The 23032-nt window shown below is 38.2% G+C and overlaps 1 protein-coding gene across 1 annotated transcript in view; it reads left to right on the top strand.

The window, feature by feature from the left end:
• The window catches only part of Lix1 (limb and CNS expressed 1), a 59554-nt gene continuing 36522 nt past the window's right edge, over positions 1-23032 (top strand). Inside the window, exon 1 of the mRNA XM_076926537.1 lies at positions 1-325. Within this exon, the coding sequence (XP_076782652.1) occupies positions 244-325 (82 nt within the window). The 5' untranslated portion in view covers positions 1-243. The remainder of the gene's footprint in view (positions 326-23032) is intronic.

The raw sequence follows: 23032 nt of genomic DNA, 5'->3' as shown, positions 1-23032 counted from the left end.
AGCCATGGGAACCAGCCTGTCAGCCAGCCTTTCAGGCTAATTAGCTCAGCATACAACAAAGATAAGTGAGCCCGAGAGGAGGGCCCTGGGGGTCTTTAGATTCTGGGAAATGTCTGATTGGCAGATGTTAAAAGGGATTCTTTGGTAATCCAGTGCATCAATGAGCTGCACAAATTCAGTCCAGAGCTGCAAGAATTCAGGCATGAGGAGACTGTGCAGGAGGCTTGCACAGGCAGACCCGAGATGGACAGAACCTTGGAATCTCTGAGGCACATCATTGCCCAAGCCTTGCCTCACAGAGACCCGGCTTTGGTCTTCAAAGACTGTAAGTACTGAAGGGGGAAAAAATGCTTTTTTTTTTCCCTGACTTTTTAGAAAATAGTCCTAAGTGTCTAGTCACATCCTATTTAACTACTATTGCTGCTAGATCTTTGTAGTCGTGTGTTATGGGCTAAGCGATATTTAAATTGTTCCCGACTTCAGTCAGGAGAATGATTTCCTTTTACCTACATCCACAAGACTATGGGCTATTTTGCCAAGACAGTACTGTGTAGATGACTCTTTTTCTAACGTCTAAAACCTGCCAAGTCTTAATGAACTTTTCCAGATGCTTTTTAAATAAAACAAAGCTGACTGGAACTCAGTGAAAACTAAAAATAACTTGGAAATGATAATAAAAAAAATGCACTGCGTGGTTAATCTATTTAATCTTCCACAACATAACTAGTCATATTAAGTCAGGTATTGTTTTTTTATCTAAATTTTTTTTTGTAGCAAACAACATTGAATTTTAACCACTGAACTTCTAAATTTTAATAACAAATTATAATGCCAATAAAATGAGATGCCTTCTAACTTCAGCCCCATTCCCGACATCCCCGCCCCCACCCCACATGGCATGGCAAAGTTATTTTTAAATCTTTTTCTAAAATGATTATGAAAAATAATTCAGTCAAGCTTTACAATTCCAGCAATACTATTAAACCATTTGTCATATAAGTTCGCTTCTGGAACCAATTTGATTTCTCGCTGCTGCAAAACAGACTATCTTCATAGTGTATCTTATCTACAGTGGGTGTCAGATTACAAAGGGCTTCTGAAATAGAATTGCGCTTTGGATCTGCCCAAAAGGTGAAAATGCATATGGAATGTTTTTAGCCTGCAATACGTTACAGCTTTCCTCCTTGTGACTCTAGTGATGTGTGTCTCCATCAAAGTATCAGTGGTTTGGATTTTGCTTTCTGATTAGTGAATAATGGTTCTTTCCAGATGTCCCTGCAGCTTATATTTCTCATGTGTGTGATGAAAAGAGAGAGAGAGAGAGAGAGAGAGAGAGAGAGAGAGAGAGAGAGAGAGAGAGAGTCTGGCCTCTTTATTCTATAAAATTAAATTGTAACCAATTTCTTAGAAATTAAATTGTAACCAATCTGTCCTCTAAGGCATAAAACAAAAGCTACTTTCTTTCTTATTTTAAAAAGAATATTGCTTGCAAGCATCTGTCAATAGCTGTGTTAGAAATAATAAAAATCACTCCATCCTCAAGCTTAGCCTGGCATCTACTCTGGCTTGGTATGTTTCTCTCAGTGAAAGAGAAGGAAAGAATGTCTTTCTCCTTCAATGCATTCAATTCTTAGTGAAGGGTAAAAGGCTTTGGCGTGTTCAAAGCTTTGGATAAATTGTAAGAACTTACATCTAAAATTTGGAGAGCAGAAGCAGTAAAAGGAAATGGAGGGAAAAGTTCAAATCTGAGGCTGTATGATCTAGTTCTTAAGCTGAACTAATTTCTTCCAATTGCATACAGCTTAGAAGAGAGACTAGGAGTTTTTAAAGGGACAATGTTCTGTCACCAAAATTTTTGCAAGAACACTACATTTTTTTGTTGTTGTTTTCTTCTGAGAACCTTGTAATCCACACAAAGGGTTTTTTCATATGGAAAAACTGTGTCACATTTCATATATTTCATTCATTAACAACTACAAAAATATCCCAGCATTAGCATTTGTCATTGCTGATGTACTCTGGAATGAACCGCTTGTTCTGCAGCTACTCAGCTCACTGGGTGTGAATATGAGAATGTTAGGTCCTCTCCTTTCTGGCTTCTCTAACCTGTAAATAAAATGACTAAATGACATAAGGTAAATGACAAATATCTCTACCAATCTTTGTGGAAATGGGTTTGCTTTCTGAGGCAGGACATCAGATGTCTGTTTGAGGATCCAGCCATACACTGGCAACTGTGGATGCCGCACATGTCAGTCTGGCTCGTGAACTTTATTACTTTGGTTCAATTTTAAATTGCTGCCACCACACTCTTGCTGGCAACCTAAAAAGCTGCCACCAGCCTTAATGGCAGTTCTTTAAAAGTCTTCTTCCTGTCCTCTTAGCTCACTCCTGGCTCCTCCCCTGCCGCCACCCATCTGGTCTCTGCCCTGAGGAACACATAAAAAGAATTGCTTCCTTGCTTTCCTGGAAGATGAAAAGGGACTCAGAGAAATCATAAGACACAACTCAAGTGAACAAAGGAGTTTTAAAAAGAAACTGCTGCATTGTTTCTAAACTTCTGTGAATGCAAAGTGGTGTTTCCTGTACTCTTTGGACACACAGTACAGAGAGCAGAAATTGGCCTTCTGAGTCATTCATCACCCTCGGTTGGCTTTTGATTTGCTTACAAACAAGCAACCATGGGTAAATTTTCTCTTCAAGTTGATTAGGAAAAGCACTCTGAGAGTTTTCTGGTCTGAGGCAGAACCATGTGGGAACAGTTACAGTCGCTTAAGGAAATAATATTGAATGCATGGTTCAGCCTTCAGATGGCGTTTTACAGTATGTTCAGTCTGTTATAGTTTAGATAAGCTGTTCATCTACGATAACTGTATTTTTAAAGGTATTATTTTCTCTTTTAAAAGGAAAGGACTCCCACAACATTTTCCTTTACTTCCTAGTAGACATTCAAATGAAGTTTGGGATAAGGTGGGCTCCCAATATGAAGTTTGCTTCTGAAGGCTGGCATGGAACTGATCTCCACACCAGGAGCATCTCTGCAGCACTGGATACTTCCACACGGCCAGACAGAATCTATTTGCAGAGAGATCATGGCATATGCCCGTGATTTCTTCCACTCTGAGCTCTGTGACATCCAGTATCATTCCATGAGTCATGAGTCACAATCAAGGATGAGCTGTCTTAAGAGCAGCCCCGTCCTCTCTTGTGGAGTATGTACTTGCTCTTTGTTTGCTACTGTTTGACCATTCCTTGGCTTTCTCAAAAGGAACTACTACATGATTTCAAGATGGCTGTGTAGCAGATCCTAACTCAGGCATTAATTTTTCAGGTTACCAAAGGATAAGATAGTTACCTATCTAATCTGTAGCGTGTTACTTCACTCATTTTATAGAAACTAGGATGATAAATCCTCATTGTATGACAGATACTATTCCAGTAATATTTAGTCTGCATAGCAAGCCAGTAAATGTAGATAGTGTTGTAGGTACTGTTGTTATAAGTGAAGGAACAGAAGCGAATTGACTAAGTCCCACCGAAGTAGGGGTTGGAGGCTAGATACAAATACTGTCTTCCAACTCCTTACCTTTAGTCACTCACTACATGACACTGCCTCTTAGACCTTCCAGTTTCCATATTATCTGGGCTGTAAGAGAAAGCAGAGAGGGGAGAGAAATGAGCTTGTCTGTGAGGTAGGGCAGCCTAATAAGTAGTTGTACCTGAACAGAGTATGACAGAAGTACAGAGGTGGGAGCATTTTTAGAGGAGGAGAAGCCACTTGGCCAAAGGCCGTATACAAGGAGCATGGATTCAATGAGAGCTGAAGAGAAGCAAGTTGAATCGTGTTGACACAAGTACTGGAGTTAAAAATGATCTCAAACTATGCAGAAGTTTATGGCTTTATGCGTCCTGGGACAAAGCATAGATTGCATTTGCTGGAGGTGTGTGTACTGATACCTATGCTAGGAAGAACTGTAGCTTTTATCAGTAGGAATCCATTGGCCAATCCAGGCAAAAAGTAAGGTGAGAGAATGGTAAATATGTCTCTGGGAAGAAGTTACTTGCACTAACTGAAAGCCACATCAAAACAACTTTCTCCAAGAGATAGTTTAAAAGCTATCTTGATTGTTATTTTAGCTACAAGAGTTAGTGGGTGACGGGTTACCTTTATAAAGTTTTATGTTAGATTTCACTGGTATTTTTTCCATACTCTATGATGAAAAGGTAAGATGGAATCTTTGCTAAATGTTGCTCAGTTAGATGCAAATTTCTCACATATTTGAGGTGCATTAACTTTTTTTTATTTGAAAAACATTTCTCTGCATATATATATATATATATATATATATATATATATATATATATCAGATAGGTGAATACTTAACTTCAAATAGTACATTTCTACCCTTTGGAAAACTCAGACCAGACTACAAGGCTATTAAAAACATCTTAGTAATCATGAATCTGGCAGTGTATAGCCTGGGAGAACAAAAAATCTCTCCAGTCAAGTATTTTTTCCGCCCCATTCTCTCTAATGTAGTTACTTGAAATCTATAAAATTGATGATACATTTATAGTTTTCACATTTCACAGAGAGGGGTGGATGTAAGAAATTTAAAATTCCTGCACATGCTGCAGTGTATTCCACCACATAAACTGCCCTTGAAAGAGCACCATTTCAGGCCAGAACAATGATTGCATCTTAATTGCAATAGAGTAAATGTTGATACTTTTAGGATTAAACTAAAAATGCATGTTTTATGGAAGCCTGTTCAAATGCCAATTTTATTTGTAACAGGATACAATGACTTTTATTTGAATTTAGACTGATAAAATGCAAACTTCAGCTCAGCTATCAGCGGTATAGAAGACATTCTTTTTATCTTTTATCAGCAAATGTTCATTTGACAGTTTAAATATTGAAGGACAGTCCAAGGAGAAAATATTTCAAAGTCTTTTAAATAGGAGAGTAACTTCTCAGTCACTTAAAGGTCATATCTGTCCTAATACCTTTTTTCTCGTATATAAATACATTTAACAGGTCAAAATAAAATATGATAGACACTTATTCCATGGGACCTCTTTATAAGCTGCTGCTCAATCTCACCAGAGGTTTTTATTTTATTTTCCTTTATTTTATTTAACAGTTGAGATTTGTTAGCTTGAACTCAATTTTAACAACTTCTGAAAGTCATGTGCTAAGTTACAGCCCATAATAGAACACAGCTGCCCAAGGGTGAGGTTCTAAGTTATGATCTTTCTGTTTAAATGATATGGTTTTACTGATTACGTGCTACAGATTGATTTAAGAAATGTTAGACAACTTTAGAAGCCTTTCATAAAGGAATTTTTATTTAATATATTTCATATTCAAGTTTTAACCCCGAAGGCTTTTATTTCTTTTCCTCCATGTTCAAATGCCCATGTAAATTTAGTCTGAAGAGGCGTTTCAAACAATACCATTTTAAAAGCAAAAGAATCCTATTGAAAGTTTAAAGCTAACAAAAGAGGCAATGACTTTGTCCCACAGTTATCCCCATTGTCTCTCTGGAGTCAATGGAATGTTACGGTTTTAATTTTTTGTTGGCTTTATTTTTGTCCACTAATGCGGTGATAATCAGTTGATCCCTACTTCGATCTCATCCTGTTGAGCAGCTGTGAGGACCCATCACTAACCCGCCACTCTGTTGGTACTTATGGCCTATACTTTTCCATCTGCATGTCTTGACCATGCTTCTGAAATACCTGTTATAATTTCCCCAGGGTGGTTTTGTCCGTAACTTAAGTCCCAGGGCAGAGACTGACCTTGTGTTTTTGTCACATGCCAGAAGCCTTCTACAGGTCAAGGTACCCGGAAGGTATATGGCAGACATATTTAAACTACTGATTGGCTAATTTTTCTCCCCCATGAAAGGGGAAGAGTTTTCCCACCATCAAGTAGTCTCCTTAAGGATGAAATAAACTTCCCAGCACTACTCTAAAGCTTCCTCAATTGACACAATTGTCAGTGAATGTAGCTGCCTGCAGCCACGAGTAACTGGGTTCTCCTGAGAGGAAGCCTAGGAATGAACGGGAATGGAAGGCAAGAGAAACGTGGGGCCAAGACAAAATATTCTGATCAAAGCCCGAAGTTTAATAATTTGCTTTCACATATAAAGGGGAAGCCCCACCCCCAGAGTCTCTTCTCAGTTCAGGGGCTGGGCAAGGAGATAGCAGTCTGGAAGATGTCAAGGCTAGCTCAGCAGGCAGTCCATTCTTCATAGCTCAGGTAGCAGGCTCCAAGGCACCAAGGCTAGTAATGCAATGCATCTCCTAGGTCCTACTGTTGCTTGGTCTATTGTGGTAAATGACTTTGCAGGTCTGCTCAGGCCTGGGGGAAGGGCACAATTCCCTTTCCCCCTTAATTTTTTAAGATGGCAGTGCCAATATCTGGACGGGGCACAATATTTCATCCCGTCTAGGGTCTAGAGTAGCCGGGTGACCGTGCCTGGCTTAGGTTGACCTTTATATTACTCCTATATTACCCATCATTGAGGAAATCATACATAGCATATTGATGTATGCCTCTGCCTTAGGTTTATAGGAGCTAAAAATTACTCCTATAATTACCCGTCATTGAGGAAAACATACATAGCATAATGGTGTATGCCTCTGTCTTAGGTTTATAGGAGCTCAAAACACTCTTACCTGTCATTGACTAACTGGCCATCATTGGCACACTCTTTGGACCCAGACCACATTCAGACCAAAGGACCTGTGGGCATGCACTAGATGCACTTCTTCACAGCGATGTGTAACTGCCATGATGAATAGCTGAGCTTGCTGAGAGCGATCCTGTGTGAGGGCAACCAATCTGCTTAAAATACAAGGTTCAAAGGTTAAAAGCAACATGATTATCCAAGCAATGTAGAAAATAAGGTTGGAAGTGGAAGTATTTCAGTATCTAATCCAACTGCTAATTAGCAGGGATCAGACACAAGTCTAGCCACCAGGTATATAGTGGGTGGCTTTAAGTAATGATAAAAAACACTCTCCATTAAGAGTGGAGATTATATGTCAAGTTAAATCAGCTGGTTGATAAAGATTTTGAGCCACCTTCATCATTATAATCATAATTACTAGGCTCAAGATCTGTGTCCACTTGACAGACCAGTCTTTTAGGCAGCCATCAGGCTCCAATTTCTTTTTCTGAAAAAATGTAGACTGACCCACGACCCCAAATTAAAACAGGATCAGGACCACACCGAGTATTATTAAGGGGTCTCTCCACAAGACCCTGGCAAATAAGTTGGAAGTAACTGGATGCCAATGGCGATCCGCTGCAGACTGACCTTTAGCATCAGTTTGCAGAAAATTTAAAACAAGACAAAAGCAAGGTATGCTTTTGGTGACCTTGTGGTATAATTCCCCCTTTCTAGTTTTAAAAAAGCCAATTTTTTAGAATTACTTGTAAAACCAGGGAAAAAGCACCATTAGTTGCTTTTCTTACACTCAGAGAGTTATGAAGATATTATTTTAAAGTTTCATAATCTCTCTTTTACAATTTATTGTCCTTGAGGATAATAAGGAAATATCAGTAATATTAAATTGTCAACAAACATCTCAAATGTTTGACTGTAGCCAAATCACTGTAATAGTCAGTTCCATTATCTATCTTAGTCTTATATGGAACACCAAGCACAGGAAAATAATATAGGCAATAACTAATTATATTTTTAGTTGCTTCTCTTGTTAAAGTAGTTGCAACTAAAAAGTCTAAAAGGTGTCAACTCACATGTACATATTTTAATTTTTCAAAATCAAAAATGAGTAACATCTATTTGCCAAAATTGATTACATATAAGTCCTCAAGGCTTAACACCATTATGAAAAGATTGAGAATATTGAGAACAAGTTTTTGCAATTTAACTTGCACACGTTTTAGAAATGATAAATTGTTGTCTTAAGTTATTATTTTGATGTCGGTAGAGCATGAGACTCTTAATCTCAGGGTTGTGGGTTCCAGCCCCACGTTGGGATCCATTCTGTAGCTGCCTGCAACCACAAGTAACCGGGTTCTCCTGAGAGGAAGCCTAGGAATGAACAGGAATGGAGGGCAAGAGAAACATGGGGCCAAGACAAAGTATTCTGATCAAGGCCCGAAGTTTAATAATTTGCTTTCACATATAAAGGGGAAGCCCCACCCCCCAGAGTCTCTTCTCAGTTCAGCCCAGGGGCTGGGCAAGGAGATAGCAGTCTGGAAGATGTCAAGGCTAGCTCAGCAGGCAGTCCATTCTTCATAGCTCAGGTAGCAGGCTCCAAGGCACCAAGGCTAGTAATGCAATGCATCTCCTAGGTCCTATTGTTGCTTGGTCTATTGTGGTAAATGACTTTGCAGGACTGCTCAGGCCTGGGGAAAGGGCACAAGTGAATAACTATGTTTAGGAATAAGCTGATATAAAAATAGGCGGGAGGGACCATGAAAGTAAAAACGCACCGGGCGGTGGTGGCACACGCCTTTAATCCCAGGACTTGGGAGGCAGAGGCAGGCAGATTTCTGAGTTTGAGGCCAGCCTGGTCTACAGAGTGAGTTCCAGGACAGCCAGGGCTACACAGAGAAACCCTGTCTCAAAAAAAAAAAAAAACAAAAAACAAAAGAAAAAAGAAAAGAAAAGAAAAAACGCTAGACAAGAAGCCCCTTCAGGCAGCTCAGCCAGGAAGCTGAAGAAAGCCAGCCTCAAGAAACACTCCACAGTATCAGAATTTACCATCCCTACATTCATCCTCAGAGTATGACTCCAGCTATGGGTCACTAGAACATTCTTCTATGGCCCAATGCTATGTGTGTCTTATACACTGGCCCTGTGGCAGATACTGAAAAGCACTCTTTAAATCATTATTTCCAAGGAAATACATTATATACCTGAGACCATATTTTTGCAGACTTAATTATTTTCATAAAACTAAATTGTTTTTCTGATCTTCAGCTAGTTATCTCACATGAGTGTCTTATATACAGTGCAATGTATACAGTGTCTTATATACAGCCCAATAGAACATGGGGGAAGATAGATAACCATGGTTAGTAAATAGGTCACATCTATACAGCTTTTAAAATCAGATGACATCATCTGGCCCATGCTACACATGTAAAACACACATGTAAACTCTACCATGCAGCTGCTGTTTAAGTGTGATACATACAATTTAATTGGCCTTTGTGGTTTCCTTTTGTTCTTCATACTTTCTCTTCTCCCCATATCCATGCAAATATATATAACATGAATGCTATTTAACTTTCTCATAAAAGAATTTACAGTTCAGCCTTTTTAAATTCTAAAGGTGAAATGTAGTAAAGCCCGACCCCGGGGTGGGGGGAAGGATATTACATTTAAATTTTTTGTAGACCCTCCTGAAAATTGTTTTTAAATCTGTAAAACAACTGAAAGGATTTCTATTCCTTTAGAGAAATGTTTGGGGGAGAGGATGGAAGTGAAGAAAAAAAAAGGGGGGGGGGGGGGAGAAAAAACAAACAAAAGCCAGCCAGCCTCCAGCCGCTGAAGGAGCTGGGGCACAACCCTTGAAGACTGCCCCTGCTGGGAACAGAGAGCACTCCAGCTGCCTGTCCCACTGGGCCAGAGCAGCTGCTTTAAAAGAACTTTTACATAAAAGGAAACGGGCCAAGACTTGCCTTTTGCTGCAGGACACAGAGGCAGTGTCCTGGCCAAAGCCAAAGCCTGTAAATGTCTGGGCACCTGGCATGGCTGTTCAGTTTCTGGGACTCAGAAATACCCAGCACAAGATCCAGAGGCACCCCATTTTTCCACCTATTGTGCCTGCACTATAAATTAATATATCAGGAGTTTGCCTTCTACGTTATTTGAGAGTCCTTTTCCTGTTTTTCCTTAATAAAATTAGAAAATCACACAAATGAGAACAAGTTTCTGAAACAGTAAATACTATTTAACATTGTATAAAATGTCACCTGTTAACAGGTTTTTTAAAATTAAAGGTGATATTAAAATATCATAAACATAAATCCATCTGTTTAAAAGCAGAGATTCAATTTAAAAATAGGCTGTTTTGAAAGTTGATTAATGATTTGTAGGTGGCAGCCTTTCCAATGTGTCTTAATTGGTTTTGGCAAGCGATATTTTACTCAGCTAGAAATTTTTCTGATAGAAGATGAATGAAATTGGTTCTTTTTTGTAGTAGATTTATAACAGACTGTTACAATCCTTTGTGTATATGTGTGTGAACAAATAGCCTCTTCTAGGACTTGCATCTTAAGTAATTGAACTGGGTCATGAATTATATTGTTTCTACTTTCTTGAGGCACATGAAGTTACTAAGTATTAATTTAAAATAAAAGTTTTTATTTTTTAATAAAAAATAATTTAAGAAATCCTCTGTAGTTTTTGCTGAGAGAAGATCCATTGCCTGAAGTATCAGAAACTGAAAATGTAGTATACTAATATCTTGGGATATTGAGACATGAAACATTTCATCCACCTACTTTTTGGCTATTCTAAAATTTTTACTTAACCAATGAATGTTCATAAGCGAGCTTGGTCTCTACAGTCTCTGAATTCCTCATGTATTTGGGCAATAAATAGCACAATGTATTTAATAGAAGTCTCAGACATGCAGACTATTTTTAGAGTATATAATGATAAGGTTTCCAAATTTCTATGAGCAATTAGCTTCAAAGAAGCATGTATGCAAATATATAATTATGTCTTCCTTCAACATCTCTGATCACAATAGCTAAGACACTAGTACTTAGTACTATGTGTGGAGCCCTACTCTGAGCATTTTGTTCTCTCTCTCTCTCTCTCATCCTGTCCTCTAGTCTGCCTGTCTTTTTCTTTCTTTCTGTCATTCGTTGTTGTTGCTGCTGCTGCTGCTGCTGTTTTGTTTTGTAATGCAGGATTTCTCTGTGTCATTTTGGCTGTCCTGGAATCCTCTCTGTAGGCCCCTTGAATTCACCCAACCCTATCTGCCTCTGCCTCCCAAGTGCTAAGATTAAAGGCGTGTGCTACCACCACCTGGCTGCATTTTCTTTTTAAAGACACATTCCTTTCCTCAGATGAGAAACTCCAGTTTGGATCAGTTAGGTATCTAACCATGGTACAAACAGGATTCAAACCAAGGCTTGTCTGATTCTGGAGCTCAGACTTTTATTTCAGCAACTGCCCATCTCTTAATGATAAATGGAGAGACAAAATGCAGTAAACCGTTTAATGTATGTCAATTAGTACTTACCTTTCAATGCACATATAAAACACACTTTATAATCCACAGAGCACAGAAAATCTCGCACTTCCTATTTTTTTCTCTTTCTCTGTGTATACACGCATGCATATGTCTCTGTGTCTGCATGCATCTGTAGCCTTGTTTTATCACCATGGTGATCTGGCTTTGTAGCCAAAAAGAGTTTGACAACCCTTTCCTACTTTGGAATATTCTGATGATCATTGATGTATGTAAGAAAGGGGCATATTATTTCTTTTTCCCCTTCTTCTCTTCCTCCTTCTTCTTCCCAGACCATGATATTTGAGACAGGATGTGTCTTGAACTTGCTATGTAGCCTACTCTAGTCTCAAACTCATAATCTTCCTGCTTTTGCCTCTATGATTACAGGAGTCCGGCATTGTCTTAGTCTATTGTTAGTTCTATTGCTAAAGAGACACCATGATCACAGCAAGTCCTATAAAAGAAAGATTTAATTGGGGCTTGCTTACAATTTCAGAGGCTTGGTTTATTATCATAATGGCAGGGAACATGGTGACATGCAGGTAGACATGGTTGGGGAAGTAACTGAGAGTTCTACATCTGGATCCACAGGCAGTAGGGAGAAAAAAAAACACTGGGCTTTTGAAACCTCAAAACCCACCCCCCAGTGACACACTTCTTCTAACAAAGCCATACCTATTCCGATAAGGACACACCTCTTAATCTTTTCAGATAGTGCCATTCCCTGGTAACTAAGCATTCTAATCTATAAGCTGATGGGGGCCATTCTCATTCAAACCACCAAAGACACCATATCCTTCTTAATGTTAGTTTTTCTTTAAGGGTCTGGTAGAATTTAACAGAGAATATATCCAAATCCAGTCCTGGGCTTTTCTTTATAGGAGACTCCTCATTGGCTATTACAGATATTCTTGGGCTTTTTTTTTTTTTTTTGATATTTTCCTGGTTCAATTTTGATATGTCAAATTCAAATTTATTAAATAAGAATTTTTCAAAATATTTGCTACCTATTGTTTGGGACAAATGCTATTTGCTGTAATTTCTGTCATAATTTATCATGCCTAATTGGAGGGTGAGTTTGTCAAGGGGTTTGTTTATTTATTTATTTTTAAGGAACCAACCCTTTCATTAGTCCTCTGTATTATTCTTTTTATTCCCGTTCTATTAGAGTCAGCTCTGATCTTTATTATTTCTTCCTTTGAGTTTTCGTTGAATTATTCTTGCTTTTATAAGACCTAGAAGTACATTATGGAATTATTTAATTAAAATAGGCTTAATTTTTATAAGTTTAGGTATTCATGGCTACAAACCTCCCTCTTTAAACTGCCTTCATTTTGTCCCACAGATTCTACCTGTTGTGTTTTATGAAAAGATAAGAGAAAAGGAATATGTTTGGTGGACATGAAGTCAGGTTTGGGGGATGGGGGTACCTCGGCAGGCCTATGCTGAAGCATCCCTTCTCCCTCTGAGGTAACAGCCCCATGAAGGTATAATATAGAATAGAGTTTATTCAGGACATGTGGAGGGGAGTTGAGAAAAAGGCAGAGAGAGACATGGAGGGTAAGGGAGTAGCAGAATAGAGGAATAGAGGTCAGGCAGTGAGCACATGAAGAGAGAGTGGGGAGGGGAATGGGGAGAGAGAGGGATAGGAGTTGGAGCAAGAGCAATAGAGCAAGAGAAGCAAGATAGAGGAGGGGGCAAGCAGCCCCTTTTATAGTGAGTCAGGCACACCTGTCTGTTGCCAGGTAACTGTGGGGCAGAGCCTAGATTAAATGCCAACACTTACCATTTTCAATTGACTCTAGGAAACTTCAGATCCCCCTCTATTTTCTTCAGTTATCTACTGATTTCTCAAAAAATATATTAGTTGATTTAGGAGTATTTGTATATCTTGTGTTTTCCCTTGCTATTGATTTTTGATTTTACCCCCATTATCACCTGATAATACACAACAGGTTATTTCAACTTTTTGTTCTGTTAAGCTGGCCTACAACATGATGTATTTTGGAGAAAGTTAAACAACAGGCTTTAAGCACATATACTTTACAGCTATTGGGTTGAATATTCTGCACTTGTCTGTTAAGTCCATTTTTATCTGTAGTACAGTTTAATTCTGAAGTTGTTTTAAATTAACTTTCTTTTTTCTGAAGGGTCTATCTACTAATGACAGAGATATATTAAAATCACTTACTGTTCTTTTATACCTAAGTATTGTGGCATTGGGTACGTGAATATTTGGTTTATATATTGACAATCATTATATTTTCTTAATGATTTTTCTTTTATTAGTATTGTCTTAGTTAGGGTTTCTATTGCTGTGATGAAACACCATGACCAAAGCAACTTGGGGACAGAAGGGTTTATTCTGCTTACACTTCTACATCACAATTCATCATCAAAGGAAGTCAGGACAGAAATTCACACAGGGTAGGAACCTGGAGGCAAGAGTTGATGCAAAGGCCAGCAGGAGGGATGCTGTTTATAGGCTTGCCCTAAGTGGCTCACTCAGAAAATTTTAAAAATAGAACCCAGGATCAGGAGCCTAGGAAATGCATCAAACACAATGGGCTGGGCCCTTCTCTATTGATCACTAATTAAGAAAACGCCCTACAGCCATATCTTATGGAGGCTCTCTGATAATTCTAGCTTGTGTCAAGTTGACATAAAATTAGCTATTACAAATATGTAGTGACTCTCCTCATTAATTTTGTCTTAAACTGTGTTTTGTCAGTTTTTTATACCGATACTCCATCTTGCTTTTATTTGTTGAAAAATTATTTTCTGCTCTTTCATTTTCCTTCCATGTGTTTTTGTCAAAGGAATGTGTTTCTTAGACACAACAGATGAATGAATCTTATTACTTTATCCAAAGGCAAACTTTTATTTTAATTGGAGAGTAAACTTTACATTCCAAAGTATTTAGGAGATATATGCTAATTCTATATAGTTTTTGGGGGGTATTCTTTGTTCTTTTCTTTCCTTCATCATAGTAGAAGTTTCCTATTTATTGGACTAAAAGTGTTTGAATCTTTGACAATTATCTTTGATTGCTTATTCTCCTAATTAAATTCACTCTTTCTCATGCTCATGCAATTGTGACCAACATTTGTGTGTGTGTGAAAATCTTTATTGGATATTTTATTTACATTTCACATGCCATCACCTTTCTCCATTTCCCCTTCCTAGAAAACCCCTATCCCACCCCCACTTTTCCTTTTTTGCTTTTATACTATTTCTTAAATGTTAATCAAAGGCTTTATAAGTTTGGTAATGCTCAATATCAATCAGAAGTGTAACCCAATACCCAACCTAGATATATCAACTATCTTTGACTGGCAGGGACACGCAAACATCCACCTCCATAACCCTTCCCCTACCCCCACCTCTTGTCACCTAGCTCCTCCTCTCCTTACTCCTTATCTTCCTCTCTTTACCCCTCCCACCTTAGCTACTCCTACATATCACCATTCCTGTTAAAATAAAACTTTTCTCTTAGAATACAATTAGAGCATAACTATACCAATTGGTAACAGTAAGGCACAAGATAGACCTAATACCCAGTCCATCATTTTGTTGACTAAACAGAAACTCTGTCGTCCCTCCTAACTAAAGGACTTAGTTCTGAACCTGGCTTTTTTTCTTGGCTTTAGAATGAATGTCAGCTGAAAACAATCCTCTCAAATCTTTTCTCTCAAACTAAAGAGCCGGGATTGGCTATGAGATGATAACTCTTCAATCCTGTCAGAAATCCAGAATAACTGAGTTAACTGAAATTATGGGAAGCACCAAGCATAGCTTCTAAAACTTAGCCAAATTATAGAGACCACTGAGCACCTGGACAGTCCCTATACTACAAAACGATGGAGCATTCCATCTTCAGCCTTCTGGCCCAGGATCATCTGACAGACCTACTGATGCAGAATTATTAAGGGCTGATTACTCTGTCTTGGCAGATATAATCAGTCGACTATTTCGCAAGTGTGTCCTTTTCTGGACAGTGTTTTGTCTGTAGACGAAAAGAGGCAATTCTTGCCTAGTGGCTGTCTCACCACAAATGGAGTAACTCCAAAGATGCTCAATTTCTTCTTAGAATCCAAGACAGGAAGCTGTCAGGAGCAGAGAGGTCTCTAATCAAAATGGACATCAATACTGAAATGTTTGTAATGTCAATTCTGTGGACTTCTGATGTTTTGAAAACCAACTATCCATGTAAGGTAATCTGGACTATTGTTTGTTAACTCCTCTCAGCTAAATAAAATATAGAAAACACCCTAACAATAAACTCAGAGCCATGAATTTGCTATAGGCCCTTAACTCACAGGCTAACCATCTCAAATCAGTTTAAAAAGTTAAAGAAGGACTGGGTCTAAGCCTTGTATTCCTAAATGTGTTATATAGGCACAATGCCTATGAGGGTAACAATATTAATCTCACTTTTATATCAATAAGAAGCTTGTACCAATGAAAACGTTAAATTTGAAATCAAAGTAAATTTTGTATGATTTAAGAAATTATAACTTCATCTTAACAACAATTATACATATTCCTACGAATAGGTTATGGCTATGCAATAAATCCTAGCTATTCCTCCCTGTTCCAACAAAACCACTACTTTTCCCTGGAAAGAAAGTCCAATATTAACCACCTCAGTCCCCAAGCTCAGGGAATAGGGGTGCCGACTCTTCATTAACTTCTTTAAGCTAATTAAGGGTGTTGAGATATTAGAAGAGGGGTTGGGGGGAAGAGTAAAATGATAAGCCTCTGATGTCTGTGTCTTCACTGCATCCAGCTGGAATTCCAGGACATCAGAGGTTTGAGCAGGTCTGCTCAGCTCACTTGATGAGTAGAAACACTGAGGCTGTGTATTCTGCAATATACAATTCTCAAAACAAATTTTAGTGTCAAGATAATTTTTTTGTTTGAATTCTGGAATCTAGTCTTCTGGTGGCCTGCCTGTGTCATGTCTAATCTATATAATTCTGGGAGTTTCTATGAGGGTGTGCTCCCACCATCCTCCCATTTTCACCTCCCTGGTCTCAAATTCCCCAACACTAGGGAATTCAAACTTTCAGGCACCAAGGCCCTCTACCTCCACTGATGCCTAGCCCCTTACCCCATCCTTTTCCTCCAATTACTATGAGGGTGTGCTCCCACCATCCTCTCATTCCCACCTCCTTGCTCTTGAAATTCCCCAACACTAGGGAATCCGAACTTTCAGGTATCAAGGCTGTCCACTTCCACTGATGCCTGGCAAGGCCACCCTCAACTACCTATACAGGTGGAGCCATGAGTCCCTCCATTTGTGTTCTTGGGCTGGAGATTTTAGAATGGCTACTCCAGCTGGTTTCTTAGGGCCATCTGCTTGAGAAATTGTTTTCAGCCTTTTACTCTAAGGTAGAGTCAATCTTTGTCACTGAGGTGGGTTTCCTGTATGCAGCAAAATGCTGGGCCCTGTTTATGTATCCAGTCCATTAGCCTATGTCTTTTTATTGGGGAATTGAGTTCATTCATGTTAAGAGATGTTAAGGAGAGGAGATTGTTGCTTCTTGTTATTTTTGTTATTAGAGGTGAAGTTATCTTTGTGTGGCTATCTTCTTTTGGATTTGTTGGAAGAGGATTACTTTGTTGCTCTTTCAGGGTATAATTTCCCTCCTTGTATTGGAGCTTTCCTGCTATTATCTTTTGTAATGCTGGGTTTGTGGAAAGATATTGTATAAATTTGGTTTTGTTGTGGAATATCTTGGTTTCTCCATCTATGGTAATTGAGAGTTTTGCTGGGTATAGTATCCTGGGCTGGCATTTGTGTTCTCTTAGGGTCTGTATGACATCTGTCCAGCATCTTCTAGCTTTTATAGTATCTGGTGAGACGTCTGGTGTAATTCTGATAGGTCAGCCTTTATATGTTACTTGGCCTTTTTCCCTTACTGCATTTAATATTCTTTCTTTGTTTTGTGCACTTGGTGTTTTGATTACGTGACGGGAGGTAATTCTTTTCTCATCTAGTTTATTTGGCAGTCTATAGGCTTCTTGTATGTTTATGGGCATCTTGTTCTTTAGATTAGGGAAGTTTTCTTCTATAATTTTGTTGAAGATATTTATTGGCCCTTTAAGTTGGGAATCTTCACTCTCATCTATACCTATTATCCTTACGTTTGGTCTCCTCATCGTGTCCTGGATTTCCTGGATATTTTGTTTTAAGAACGTTTTGCATTTTGCATTTTCTTTGAGAGTTGTGTCAATATTTTCTATGATATCTTCTGCACCTGAGATTCTCTCTTCTATCTCTTGTATTCTGTTGATGATGCTTGTGTCTATGACTCCTGATTTTTTTTCCCTAGGTTTTCTATCTCAAGGGTAGTGTCCCTTTGTGATTTCTTGATTGTATCTATTTCCATTTTTGTGTCCTGGATGGTTTTTTTCAATTCCTTCACCTGTTTGGTTGTGTTCTCTTGTAATTCTTTAAGGAATTTTTGTGTTTCCACTTCAAGGGCTTCTACCTGTCTACCTGTGTTCTCCTCAAATTCTTTGAGAGTGTTATTTATGTCCTTCTTAAAGTCCTCTATCATCTGTGACCAACTTTCTTCTTCATCATCATTTAGGCTATGTTAAATGTCTTCTGAGATGATTCCTTAATGGTTGTGAGTTGGTGTAGTTTGAGTTTATGCCTCTCAATTGTGAAGTGATAGCTTTACTGGATACAGTGGTGTTGATCAGCAGCTATTACTCTCGGGACATAATTACATCGGTTTACAATTTTCTGTTTGGATTTAAAGGTTCTGCTAGGGTTCTGAGATAAATCTGAAGAGTTCCGATTTAAAAGTGAGTTGGTATTTTCTTCTTTTAATATTCTTTCTTTTTTTTTTCTTGGCATTTTGTCTTCAGTGTATAGACATATCTATTTAAGGGTTCTATATATCTCTTTTCCTTCTTAACATCCATACCTTTATTTTGAGAATTTTTCTAACCATAATTTTATTAAATAGTTTGTCTATGCCTTAGTTTTACATCTCTACTACTTTTTTTATACCAGAGAGTCTTTGGATTGGTCCCTTATTAATCTCCCAGAATTCTTAAAAATTATTGTCATGATTTCTTCTATTTCTTTATTGTTATCTGAATGCAATAATCACTCAGTTTCATCTTATTCAACTCAAAGGATTTTTTTTTTTGCCCAAGTTGTTTCTTTTGCTTGTTAGTTGTTAGGTTTCTTTATTTCCTTCTTATTATTATTATATTTTTAATGTAAAATCTCTGGTAGTCCAGGCTGGCCTCAAACTCATTCTACTCTGAGAATGATGCTTGAACTTCTAAGTTCCAATCCTTCTGCTCTCATCCCAGTTCTGGAATTATAGTCATCATCTGCCAAGCTCCACTTTCATCTAAGTCTTAAATTCACTTCTCTGCTTCACCCTCTATCTCTTTTTCTAAATCCTCTTTGAGGTAAAAGATGATATCTAGAACTATACTTTTGAATTTTTTATCCAAAATTTTAACCATTTCAATATTATAGTATTTAGTTACTAAAGAATAGTGAATACTTGAAGAAGCTGTATTGCCTAATTTTTTTCATATTTTTGTTTCTAAGTTGCAATTTCCATATATTTTAGGATATATACATATTTATATCTCCTTATATATTTATAATTATATTTGAGAGACCTCTTAGTGAACAGCCATTTTTTGAATTCTGAATCATTACTACCCAATGAGTAAACACAGACCACAGCAACAGTAATTTCTTTTTTTAATGATTTATTTCATGTATGTGAGTACACTGTCGCTGTCTTCATACTTACCAGAGAGGGCATTGGATCCCCATTACAGATGGTTGTGAGCCATCATGTGGTTGCTGAGAATTTAACTCAAGACTTCTGGAAGAGCAGTCAGTGCTCTTAACCGCTGAGCCATCTCTCCAGCCCAGCAAGAGTAATTTAAAGAGAATTGGACTAACTAGGAATTACTAATTAAAAATTAATGAGTGAAAATAGTATTTGATAAGAAAATCAATAAGCAGTGGAGGCAAGAATGAAGAATTGGATAGGATAGTGCATTCATTACTTTTCTCATTTCTGTGAGAAAGTATCTGAGAGAAGTAATTGAAAAGGAAGAGTTTATTTGGGATCATGTTTTAGGGTGTAGTCCACATGGAAGAGAAGGCATGATGGATGGAGGGTGAGGGAGTTGGTCACAGTGCATCTACAATCGGGAAGCAGAGACCAACAAACGCTGGTGCTCAGCTCACTTTCTCCTTTTATTCAGTCAAGGCCTCCAGCCTGTGGATGGTGCCCACTACATTCAGGTGTCTTTTCTTTAATTAAGCCTTGCTGGAAACAGCTTCACAGAGATACACACAGAAGTGTAGGCCCATAATGGCTATAATTTAGTGGAGTTAACAATGAAAATTAAAATCATTCAGAGAGAATAAAAGTATATGGGATGAAGGTATGAAAATGAATGCTAAAACAATAAAACCAACATAGAGCCAAATGATTAAATAAAATACTGAAAAGATAAACGCTGATGTTCTTCTTTGGCTGAAGGATTAGAAGATGGGATGTTTTGCCTTTTTTCAAATGTTTTGCCAAACAGTTCCACAGAAAAAGAATGATATTAAGTCATTTTTGCCCTAAAGTCCTAACATGTTAGACTAGAAAGGGCTTTTTCCTAGATAAGCTTTCCCGAAGTACTTGCAGTAGCAAGGCAGTAAAACCAAAGGCTTCTTTGCATTGGTGGTGATTGCTTGGGTACTGTGTCATCCTGTGTGCCTGGCCATGCCGTCTCTGTCCTAGCATACACCTGATCTTGATCCTCTTTCTAGATGTCCCACTATAGTTTCCAAATGAAACCTTCCTCTGTGCATCTTGGCCATGTACACCTATATATGTGCCTATGTTCAAGTCACAGCTAGTTTCCTGGGCTCAAACTAATTATCTGGCAATCTTTTATTTATCCAGTGATGGGTAGAGGTCTTTGGATCTTGGGGATATAAAAGAACACGTGCAGGGCCTTCTGACAGTAGGATTTTACTATAAGCTCACTCTTTTTGTTTGTTAGTTTGGTTGGTTGGTTTGCTTGTCTTGTTTTCTTTTGTTTTTCAAGACAGGGTCTTTCTGTGTAGCCCTGGATGTCTGGATGTCCTGAAACTAACTCTGTAGACCAGGCTGGCCTCAAACTCAGAGGTTTGCCTGTTTTTGTCTCTGGAATGCTGAGACTAGAAGTCATGTGCCACCTTGCCCCAGGTTTGTAAGCACATTCTTAAGGTGGCTCCCCACTTGGCTCTGGCAATTAAGCTAGGACATACAGGGACCTTTAGCATCTGCTCACTGTGTAGATAGCATATCTACCATCTTAAACTATGTTTTTGCAGAGTATCAGATTGTGTATCATAGGCCATCCTATGTTTTTGCTTAAAACCCTGCAGCAGAACATATTCCCCTTTCTACCATTTTCTCTACTGCTCAGTGTTAAGATTCGCTGTTTATTTTTTATAAATCTGAGGTTAAATCCTCCTGTATTTCACCCGGTCTTTGTTTGCTGTTCACAGTTCCACACCCATGCCTTGCCTCACTACCCGCATTCCACAGTGGTCAAGCACTTAATGATAATTTCAGACTTGTAAAGGCCTCAGAAACTGCTAGATACCTCTAATCTGCTGTCCAATCACCTTCTTACGAAATTCTTCGAAGAATGAATGATTGACTCTATTCATTGTTTCGTTTGTTTGTTTTTTTGTTTCTTTTTAAATTTAATATCATTGTTAATGTTCTGAGAGTACAATTTCTCTTCTTTCCCCCAATACCTATCTATCTCAGTTTCCTAGGGAGAACTCAGCTTAGGCTCCTCCTACATAGACATTTCTCAGATGCCTCAGCTCACATCCATCTTCTTTTCACCTTGAAATTATTTAATTACTGAGCTATGATTTTTTTTAAGCTTTAAATATTAACACTTCATTCTACAGTTTGGCACTCTAATATTTTATTCACTAATTATATAATGAATATATTACTTCTCCAGACAGACTGTAAATCTTTGTGGGCTGAGAAGCCTGTTTTGAATTTTCTTATACTTCAGGATTAGGGGTCACACATAGAATGTGACAGTGCACAACTGCTCGTTAATTGGGATGATCTGTTCCACTGATCTTAGAAGATATTTTCAGTAGAACATTCCAGGCATGGAACATAAATAAATCAAAATTGGTACCCAAGACAAATGGACCTACCATCCCTATTCACAATTTCCTGGAGCCATAGTTAATAAAGATACAGACCAAATGAGGCCACAGTTATCAGTCATGTATGTACTAACTCTGACTAGGCTTCCCCTTTCTTCACTCCCTCTAGCACATCTAACTGGGCAGGTTACAGAACTTTCCCATTCTTTCTATTCTTTCTATTCCTATTCCTGAACTCTCCCAGAATCAGGGAAACTCACTTACTTCCTATACTTTCAGTCAGTTGCACAAATGTTCAGACTATGCAAAGTGTTATTTAGATTCCAAATGAATGTGATGACGATTTCTAAGAAGATAGCTCTCTTCTCTTGGTAGATACCCAATCAGAGCAAAGTAGAATGAACCAGAGTTCATTCCTTCTTGGATCCCATAATCTGCTGTGAATTAAATCACAGAAAACTATAGTTTATTAGATGAACTGTTACCACAAGACATTCCATTCTTCTAGCCAGAAGAAAGTCTAGCCAAGTCTGACTTGATAAATTTAGCCAGGAGCACCATATCCATTTTATGAGCATGGTTTATAGGAGATTAAGTGCTAAGACACAGGACCACTAATGGAATGAGAGCTCAGGAAAGGAGAGGCAAGTGGACTACACTTAGTGAATAAGGCATGATGGAGGATGTGGTGTTTCTTCTGAAGTGTAGTGGGCAGAAGCATTCAAGGTAGGAGGGAGAACTTGAATTAAGCTCTTGCAAAAAAAAAAAAAAAAAAAAAAAGTCTCAGAAGCTCTAAGACAAAAAGAGAATGTTCTTGCTGAAGCCAGTGGAAGATTTCTGCTGATGGGGGTTAAAGGTTAGGTAGCCAAGGTGTTTCATGGTTGCTGTTGTTGTTGTTGTGTTCTTAACTTTGTTTTTGGTTAGTTGTGAAAGCCTCAACACTGGACTTTATAACATCAATGGAAATCTGCAGAAGGAGAAAATGAAAATCTGCCATGGGGAAGAGCTTTTGGGCAGTCTAATTGCTACTCCGAAAACACAGTTATGGTCAAGTTTTAGAATACATTTTTTTTTAAAGGGATGATATTAGCCATGGTAATATTTATAAACTGTGTAGTAAATTGTCTTATTGATACACAAGATATTCAAACTGCTGAAGAGACTTATCACTGCATCCAAAGAAGCAATTCAAGGCAGGGAGATGGATTAAGCAGTTTGAGCGACAATGGTAATTAGAGGTAAATTGCTTTCTTTATTCTCAGATACTCTAAGATGGTAGAAGTTATGAAAGAGAACTGGGTTTCACATAGTTTCTACGATCACGTGATAGTTCTTGGCTCTACTTCCCCTTTCAATGCAGCCTCAGCCATTGGACATCATACTTCTTCATGGTGGCTATATCTCTTAGCATCAGTTACCTTGATGAAAACAAACGTTCTTATCTTTTCATTCTGACTACAGCATCAGCCAAACTGTCCCTATGTCCTTTCTCCAGGTATCCAGCCAAGGGTCACTATCACACCCTTTGTCTTGGTTGTTGCTAAAAACTGTTTTGCTTTAGTATCCATTGAGAGAAAGTGGAGACTAGAAAGGGAACCTTACTAAACTTTGAGCGAAACA

The sequence above is a fragment of the Arvicanthis niloticus genome, chromosome 28 (genome assembly GCF_011762505.2).
Source record: "Arvicanthis niloticus isolate mArvNil1 chromosome 28, mArvNil1.pat.X, whole genome shotgun sequence".
In the NCBI taxonomy this organism is placed as follows: Eukaryota; Metazoa; Chordata; class Mammalia; order Rodentia; family Muridae; genus Arvicanthis; species Arvicanthis niloticus.
This window is presented reverse-complemented; position numbering and strand designations above follow the sequence as displayed.